General features: G+C 33.8%; 1 protein-coding gene across 9 annotated transcripts in view; it reads left to right on the top strand.

Moving 5' to 3' along the window:
• The window catches only part of LOC127943061 (R3H domain-containing protein 1), a 38911-nt gene extending 29041 nt beyond the window's left edge, over positions 1-9870 (top strand). For 8 of the 9 annotated variants that reach the window (XM_052539181.1, XM_052539186.1, XM_052539180.1 and 5 more), the window contains 10 exons: positions 756-998; positions 1088-1208; positions 3993-4147; positions 4225-4364; positions 4466-4569; positions 6339-6487; positions 6569-6716; positions 7017-7141; positions 7289-7373; positions 8526-9870. In XM_052539181.1, coding sequence (XP_052395141.1) covers positions 756-998; positions 1088-1208; positions 3993-4147; positions 4225-4364; positions 4466-4569; positions 6339-6487; positions 6569-6716; positions 7017-7141; positions 7289-7373; positions 8526-8863 — 1608 coding nt within the window. In that variant the 3' untranslated portion in view covers positions 8864-9870. The remainder of the gene's footprint in view (positions 1-755; positions 999-1087; positions 1209-3992; positions 4148-4224; positions 4365-4465; positions 4570-6338; positions 6488-6568; positions 6717-7016; positions 7142-7288; positions 7374-8525) is intronic. The other variant, XM_052539183.1, reaches the window with a different exon arrangement.
• The last annotated feature ends 314 nt before the right edge of the window (positions 9871-10184 follow it).

A 10184-nucleotide genomic window follows, 5' to 3' on the forward strand; every position in this document is an offset into this window, starting at 1 on the left:
ATTAAAGATATTACATAAATTTTACTTAAGTACATAATTCATTTATCTCCTACATAGCTTAGTTTCACTCAAGAAATTCTCACATAATTAATTTCGTAGATGAGAGTTAAAAAAAAAAAATATATATATATATATATATATATCATATATTAAAATAATAAAGGATTTAAAAATAAATATGCATTTAAAATCACTTAATCACATTTACAATAGTGTAAATTATATATAGAAATCTACATTTATTATAAAAAGAAATAACTATTTTCTATCATTTTTCAAACTATTTTTAAAAAGAAAACTGGTTTACAGAAATAATTTTTTTTTATAAATGTAAAACTATGCATTATCAAATCACATTTAAAATAATGTAGAGTAATTGACAGAGTAATGTTCATTTTTTTCACATTTTAATTAAATATTCATTATAAAGTGTATTATTTGTCCATCCATATTGATAGACTGTATCAATGTATGTAATGTAGATTATAACATGTAGTATTTCCTAACAAATATTATTGATGAATCATTTATTATAAAATTAAATAGACATTTTATTCTTAAATATATTTAGCAAATATATATATATATATATATATATATATATATATATATATATATATATATATATATATATATATATATATATATATATAAGTGATTTATTTACCACAAAGTATTTTAGTTTTTTGTTGTTGTTGCTTTTAATATTTAGTTATGAAACTGAAGCGGAGTTGTTCTCTCGTGTATTAAAACAGCAACAGGATGGTTTAAGTGCCCAGTTTGGCCAGATGAATCTCGTTCGGCAGCCTTCGGGTGACGCTCCGGACCCCCACACGGGCCTCTACCCACAATCCCTGGTGCTCCAGAACCCTCCGCCCACCGGCTACATGCTTTCATCGGCGGGACAGCCCATGAGCGGCCACGCTTACCCCCATCCCACCCCCGTCAATCAAGCCGTCCTGCAGCCGCACGGATACATACAGCAGCCCATGCAGCAGGTACAAACACACGAGCGTGGTTCATTACCTGAATCATGTGACCACAGGCGAGGGTAAGGATGAGACCTGTCGTGTGTGTGTGTTTAAAGCAGGTGTCGGCGTGTTACTGCGCCCCGGGACAGTATCCACACTCCACCCAACACTACAGAGCGGTGACGCCGGTACACTACAGCGCCCCCCAGAGTCAGACACTGCCACCGCAGCAGACAGGTACAGACACACATGCACTTCCTGTCTGAGGGGGCACTTCCTGCCAGGGTTTGCTGATTGGAGCGCCGGGAGACGGGGCCGTGTCACTGTATGAGATTCGTAGTCATTCTCACAGTGAACCGGTCTCTTTCCCCAGCCCTCACTCCTCACCTCTGACCTCTGACCCCTGACCCCTACTGGGACCGACCCCTTCTAGGACTGAAAATGGCCAAAATATTCATAAAGCGCAATTAAAATCTATCAGATTGAGCTGGAGTGCAGAAAACAAACGGATAGAGATATTATTCATTTCCAAAATGCTGTATTCATGACAAAAAAAAAAAAAAAAGATAAATATTCAAAGGCTATATTCATAATGAATAGTAATTATATAAACAAATAAATACAAATTCAATACTGTATCAACAAAGGCTATATCCATGACAAATAGTAAATGTATACAAACAAATAAACATTGATTGCCGTATTAACAAAAGCTATATTCAAGACCAACGGTGAATGTTTTAATAAAGACTAAAGAAATAAATATTCACTGGCATATCACCAAAGGCTATTTTCATGACAAACAATTAATAAATATTCATGATCATATTAGCATAAAAGGAAAATGCAAAATTCAAAAGGAAAGTACAATGAAGTAAGAACGAGAGAAAAAATTGAAGTAGCACAAAAATGAAATGTTGAAAAAACTTTCTGGATGCCAAATTTAAAGTATATATTTTATACATGTATCCAGAACTTTTCATTTAGCTAATTATCATTAAACTAGTGTTTATCACATGGAAACATGCTAATAAGCTCTCAGAGGGCCTTGACATCATGCGTGTGGGTTTTAGTGCTGCGTGGGTGACATCACTCATATTTCCTTCTGGAAACACACTACTGTCGTCAGAAATGAAATTATGCTTTTACTCTAGTTTCTTTGACGGGTGAGATTTTATCTGCTTTGTGCCTTGCTTTTAACCTGGAACAACTGGAAGAAAGAGAGAGGATGCAGAGTTGATGTGTGTGTGTGTGTGTGAGAAGAGGAAAAAAATCTTGTCAACAGTGACATTGAAAGACCCCATTTCACAGGCGCTTGTGTGTTTGTGTGTGTGTGTGTTTGTGTGTGTGTGTGTTTGTGTGTGTGTGTGTGTGTCTGTGTGTGTGTGTGTGTTTGTGTGTGTGTGTGTTTGTGTGTGTGTGTGTCTGTGTGTGTGTGTGTGTCTGTGTGTGTGTGTGTGTGTGTGTGTGTTTGACAGGCTTTTATTCTCTTCACTTTGGCCTTGCAAGGGCAGGTAAAAATAGCTGTGTACTCAAACACACACACACACTCAGGAGAGAACATCATCTGTTCTGGATCTGTTCAGAACAGAAGCACTGGAGTTGAGACGGTCTGTCGTCGTATGATCACAGTCCACACAAAATCCCTGCTGGCCTTCTGTGCCAAAAACGTATTAATATTATAAATGATATAAATACGCTGTCCCCGTTTACTAATGAAAACACTGCGTATAACATTACTAAATATACTGTATAGTATTCATTCAATTATTTAATGTTATTAAATATTACATTAATGCCAATACATTATATTTATTTGTATTCTTCTCCTTCTCCTTTTCCTCCTCCTCCTCCTCCTCCTTCTTCTTCTTATTATTTAGATGGTCTGTCATGGTCCACCGTATAGATCCCAATCTGCACTAAAACCCTGCTAGCATTCAAAAAAATAATTGTATAAATATTATTATTAATCTATGTATTATATTATATTATATTATACTATATTATACTATATTATATTATACTATATTATATTATATTATACTATACTATATTATACTATATTATATTATATTATATTATATTATATTACATTATACTATATTATACTATATTATACTATATTATATTATACTATATTATACTATATTATATCATATTATATTATATTATAATATATTATATTATACTATATTATATTATATTATACATTGTTTGTATGTATTCAGTATTATTATATATTTAGTATTCATTTATTAAATGTATTATTTAATAAACATTATTAAATACTAAATTATGAAATTAATACCAAATGATATGATATACTTTATATTATTATAATTATGTATAAATCCATATTACAGTATATCTATTACATCTTAAATGGTTATTGCATTTAATATTTAATAAATGTTATGAGATCATTAAATATTAAGTAGAACAATAATAAATATTTATTCAATCAAACCGATTGTTAAAATCATAGTTGTTTTGTATTAAATATTGCAATAATATTATTTTTACTATATCATTTATACTTAGTAGTAGTAGTAGTATTTATAAACATATCATTATAAACTTTATCAGTCTGGCTCATAAATAATAACATTCATCCAGTCATCATAACTGATCTTCTGGAAAAAGCAGAATAAATGATAGCTTTTTCTTATTATGGCCACAATTTTCGCAGACATCACAAACTTGCGTGTCTAATATTCTTGCTACTTAATGTGCCACAAAACGTGTTTGATGCCACAGTCCTGTTTTTCCTCCGAATCCCTGCTGTTTCCTCCCAAACTGTGAACGGTCTGAGACTCCATCTGTTCCCGCTCATAGATCCGCTTTGTCTTTTACTTCATTTCACACATTTGCGTCTTCTCACAATTAAACTGCTTGTTTACAGCTTTAATGTTGCGTAAATCTGTTTCTGCACTTTGTTCGTAATGTTCGGCTCCCAGATGTTGTTTGTTCGTGGTTGGATGTTGTTTATGCTCATACGTTGCTGTCTTGACGTGTTTCCAGGTTTCCAGACGGTCATGTCCGCTCAACCCCCCAGTTACCAGGGCATGATGGGAATTCAGCCGACTCAGAACCAATCGCTGATCGGCTCTCAGGGCGGAATGGCCAATCAAATTCAGAGCGTGATGGTGCAGTATCCCACAATGCCTCCGTATCAGGTGAGTGCGGCGTTCTGCGCTTCTCTTGATGTTTTTGGGTATCTGAGAGTGATTTTGATGAGGTGTGCGTTCGGCAGGTGTCTGTGCAGCAGGGTTCTCAGAGCGTTCCTCAGGCACCCTATCAGCAACAGATCGTGACCAATCAGGCGCCAGCGCCCTCCGCCAGCATGCAGGTGTATTACAGCATGATGCCGCCAGCTCCGCACTCTAGCATCAGGTAACACGCGTGTGTCCAGTTTCCAGCCGATCAGATTAAAGCGTCGCCGAATGTGATTGGGCTTGAGTTGTGTCTCATGTGAGCTTCCTGTGATTGTGCAGCTCCACGGTTGGGTTCCTCCCTCCGCCGGGTTCAGAGCAGATGTCGTTTCCACGACCGCCCTCCCCCTGCGGCTCTCAGCCAATCACAGGCCAGCAGTGCACAGGTATGACAGCCTTGTCGACCAATCACAAAACAAGCCTGCATTTAGAATAAAATATAGACCTGAACCATAATGCATGAGCAATTTAAAAGGTATATTTTTAACATTTCTTAGTTTTTTTTTTCTAATTATTCACAATGTTTTTTTAAATAATGTTATATAATATTATTAAAAAAAAAAAAAAAAAAAAAATATATATTCAATTTTAATATTCTTAAATTACTTATTTTCCTCTTATTTTTTTACGTTTTATTTATGTATATACCGGTATATGTATACACACACTCTTTTCTTTCTTTTCTTAACTAAAATATTTTCACAGATAATATATCACACTTCACTATGAAATTCCCTAGGTAAAAAAAAAACAAAAAACAAAAAAACACACACACACAAAACGATATAACTTAGAGAAAGAAAGAAAGAGCGGGTTGTGTTTTACAAAATACAGTATCCATAATTTTAAATTTAAATATCATTTTAAAATAAATGACTAAATATGAACTATATTAAAGTGCTAATATTCAATGGTCACAAAATTTTTTTTCTTATTCATTTATTTTTCGTAATAGTTTCGTAATCTTCTCTTGATAATTTATTGATGTCATCCTTGTAAATACTATTTTTATTATTTTATTTTTTTTGCATCTAAAGGTTAATGTATATACCTCTGCATCATTTACTAACGGCAGGTATTTTTTAATTAGATATCAAGTCTTTGCACGTCTCTCGGTTAATAAGTTGTGCACATATAATGGCTTTGAGCAGTTTATTTCTCATTTTCGAAATATTTTACTTAGCCATTTAATTAAACCTTGTTTAAAATTCTGGTTTCTGCCTGTGCCTTGTGGCGTTTGAGAAGAGCTCATCACGCGTTTGAGTGTGTGTGGTTGAGGTGATGATTATGCTTCTGAAGAAGAGGGTGTTTTTAATGAGGAAGAGGCGAGACCCACACACTCTTTGACCTTTCACTGTTTAATTAAACACTTTAATTGGCCTGTGTGTGTGTGTGTGTGTGTCTGTGTGCATTGTGTGTAACAGTACATCGTTTTTGTCTGTTATTAAATAATTCAGTAGCAAACCATGTGTTTATAACACCGGTGATGATATATGTCTGCAGAAGTGAAGATTCACAAACTCCAAAGGTTAATAAGAATAATGCTGCTATATGTGTGCAACAGTACTATATGAGATACAGTAATATAAAAAATAAGAGAACAGTGTGAAGTATAATTGTTTTAATAATGAATCAGGAATAATGCTATTATTAAAAAAAGTAGTAGATTTTAATACATTTATTTTATTTGATCACAATTCATAATTTAATATTAAAAATATAATATTAACTGTATATGTAGTTTAAAAAATTGTAGTTAACATTTTTAACCATTTTTACTATTAGATATGCATTTTGTTGCATGTTTTAGCGATCCATAATTTAAAATTATATATATATATATATATATATATATATATATATATATATATATATATATATATATATATATATATATATATATATATATATATATATTTTTTTTTTTTTTTTTTTTCTAAGGCATGTCTCACATTTTATATCTTACATTTTTATTAAACATAATAAAACATTCCAGTTCTGTTTTGTTGCAATTCATAATTTAGTATTATTATTATTATTATTATTTTACAAGGCATACCTTACATCTTATATTTTGAATACACTTTGTTGTAATCCGTATTTCCATCTCATGTAAGTGTGTACTGAAATCTGAAGTATGTGTTGTGATTTTCAGCTGTTCCTCCGCCGCCCCCTGCTGGTGGAGTGGTGATGATGCAGTTGAGCGTTCGTCCCAGCCAGCAGCGCAGAGCCCCGTCCCCGCCGCACTGGAAACCCAACCGTTACTACAAACGCTGCGACCTGCCGCCACAAGACACCACACAGGTACAAACACCTGCATCACGTCCCATGTGACCTCATTCTCACGTGACGCAACATTCGTAACCTTTCTCTCTCGCTTTCTAGAATAATCCACAGCAGCTGCTAAGCCCCTCCTCCTCTCCGGGGCAATCGCCTGCCCCCGCCCATCTGGCCAATATGAAGGGGCCTCGTCCTGGCCACGCCCCGTTTCCCATCATGCCTCAGTTGTCCCGCCCGTACGCTCCAGGCCAAGGTGAGCCAATCGGAGTGTATATAAATTCTAGTCTCTTTTTGGAGCATTTTGGTATTCTTGGCAGATTTCTGTTACAGTTTTGAACATCTTATATATTCTTGGTGTTTTTGGCATATTTCTCGTATAATTAAGTTATTTTTAGTGTTTTGGTACATCTTGCTAATTTTTGGTTTGTATTAGGTATATTTGGTATATTTTGATATTTGAATGTTTCTACTATATATTTAGAATTTCTGGTATATTTTGGTGTATATTTTGGTGTAGTTTAGATGGATAACATTGGTGTTGGTGTGTCCACAGGTGATGGCAGGTATCCTCCTCTGATTGGGCAACCCCTCCAGTATAACCCCCCCATCAGACCCCCACTAATGCACGGCTCTCATGTGGTCAACCACCACCATCATCATCATCTTCATCACCACCAGGTTGAACACACACACACACACACACACACAGGGGATCTAACGACATTAATGCACATCTAGCATCATCTTCATCACCCCTGTCATGTTAAACATGGGACTTTCTCTTTCTTCACACACATCCGCTCACTTTCAGTCCTGTTGTCTCAGGGTCCTGTGGGTGTCCGGCACGGCATACGCAGTCGAAGACCCGCAAAGAAATCACTGTCTACTGACATGAGTACAGGAGAAATGGGTATGAAAATCTGAATTATGAACATAGTGATGCATGTTCAAAAAGGATTCAGTTTGATCTAACGTGATCCCGGATCCCGGTCTGTTTTTAAGATGTTGTCACTTTGAGGACATTCCCAAAATGATTTCATCAGAAACATAAACGCATTGGGTGATATATTGAACATTTAAAACATATCCAAAATCATGACGTTGGGTTTTTTCCCCCTAGTAATTAAAAAATAAGTTTAATATGAGAGTGTTATGAAGGAGATGTTTCGAGAGCATCTTTGATTTAAACATGTATGTGCTATGTATTGTTATATTCCCTTTATGTAATTAATACATATTGCATATAATTCTTCATTTTATATAGTGTAAATGAATGGAAAATATTATGGAGAAGAAAAAATCACACCTTTCTGTAAATCCATATATACAGTAATCAACTAAAATTGGTTTTAGAATAGTTTTATGGATTATATTGATTATATATATATATATATATATATATATATATAGATAGATAGATAGATAGATGGTTTTATTTCAATTTTTTTTTTCCCTAGAATTGAATATTTGTAAGTTTTCTGTTACTCATAATATTATATTATGCATTATAATTAAGTGACGTATATGCAGTTAAAATGGTATTAAACCATATTTCCCTTTAAATAGTAGCATTAATAATAAAGATCTATACATATTTACAAATATATTTTATTTTCATTTATTTATAAAACAAATAATATTAATTTGATATATATATATATATATATATATATATATATATATATATATATATATATATATATATATATATATATATATAGGAGCTCATCCTATATGTGTACACTTATGAATAAATACAGAAATATTGAAATATATTAAGTTTTGTCATATGTAAATATAAATAAATGTATATTAATTATATATTTAAAACGAATATAAATATAGGTGGTATTACAATACTGGTATTGAAATTGGTATTAAAATGTAATGTAGTGAAATTAATTACATCAAAACTTGTAATAAAATTGATCTTTAAATAATGGCATTTCTAAAAATAATTAAAAGTACTGAACATTTTTCAAGTTAATTGAGAATGCATGTTTCACCCTGACCTTTTTTAACCTCGACCAGTTTTTCACGATCGTGTCTTCTGTGCGTCCAGACACCGGCCGTGTTTTGGAGGTGACGGACCTTCCGGCTGGCATCAGTCGAGTGGAAGCAGACTCTTTACTGGCAGAACTGAGCAAAGCTGGTGCGCTCATCAAATGGCTAACCAAACCTCCGTCCTCCAGCCAATCAGAGGGAGCGGACGTTACGAACTCTGACCCTCCCAAACCTCACGACCTGGCGTCCACATATACCATCTTGGCCTTGTTCCCATCTAAATACGCAGCGCAGGGCGCGCTTCAAAAACTCAACAGCTCCATCACCAAATTCAAACTGAGAACTAGCAAGGAACTTAACGAACAGCACACGCTCGCCAGATCCAGCTCTCAGTGAGGCCACGCCTCTTCCTCGCTTTCTACCAATCACCACCATTGCCTCAGGCTCACTTCCTGCCATTTCAGTCACACCTTCTTGGCTTTCTTTCTTTTTTTGTTTGTTTTGTTTTTGCACCACTATGGCTTGATCAAAATGGGTTTGTTACTTTCGAATGGGGTTTTCACGCTAGTTTGTTTAAAACTAAAAAATCTAATGTTCTAGTTAAATTGTTCTCTCACGGTTTCAGGCGAATTATCTAGATTTGTTATTGAAACAAAACCGAAACGAATTCATATGTGACTTGTTTGGCTTGTTCTTCTGTTCATTTTCAATAGATCAGGATCGCAAAACTGAAACCGGAGCATGTTGTTTGGTTTTGTCTTTTTTTTTTTTATCGCAAATGACACATCATACAAAACGAAGCTTTTTTTTTCTTTTTTTTTAACGAATGGAAATAACCAAACATGCTACAGCTGACCCATGAACATGAAGACGGGACACAAGGGAACAATTTTCGACTTGTGCCTTTGAGCAGGGACGCAGTTTATGCCGAACAACGACTAAGCCAGAAAAACAATGTCCAAAAATTTGTAATTTATCCTGTAGCCGAATCCAAATAAGCGAGTCTCTTTTTTTTTTCGTCTGAGAATCTGCTCAACTTTTGGCTCTCTAGTATATGGACTGGGTGTTTTTGAATTTTTAACTTAATTTAAACGTTGACTGAAACGGCGCGGCGTCCAAACGGAAGTTTTTATCGCTTCTTTCTCATTTCCTGTCTTTGGGACGATGGACAACAGTCCATTTATGGGTTTTTAGAATTCTTATCTCATTAAAAGTCACTGGAATAAAAGTTTGCACTCTCTCTCTCACGTCTTTTTCCCCTTCACACACTCTTTAATTTTTTTCCCCCCATTATTTTATTTTCTCTGTGAGATGTGTGAACTGTGAAAGGCTGTAAAATGTTTGCTGGTGCAAGTTGTTTTTATTTCAGTTTGAAAACCAATAAATGTTTACACATAACGGTTTTTCACCTCTTTAACATTCTTATTGATTCTAAACATCAAACAATGGAATTGCCAGTTTCAAGGGAGGGAAAAATACAATATCTGTATTTCAAATATATGTATATTCCATGTTATGTAAAATGATTTTAAAAAATTATAATTATATTTTATATATATATATTATATATACACACACACACACACGTTTTATTTCAAATATATATTTTTTAATTCTGTGTATATTTTAGATTTAAAGAAAAATATTTTATATAAAATTAATTATATATATATATATATATATATATATATATATATATATATATTTATATTATAAA

The sequence above is a fragment of the Carassius gibelio genome, chromosome A22, assembly GCF_023724105.1.
Source record: "Carassius gibelio isolate Cgi1373 ecotype wild population from Czech Republic chromosome A22, carGib1.2-hapl.c, whole genome shotgun sequence".
Classification (NCBI taxonomy): Eukaryota; Metazoa; Chordata; class Actinopteri; order Cypriniformes; family Cyprinidae; genus Carassius; species Carassius gibelio.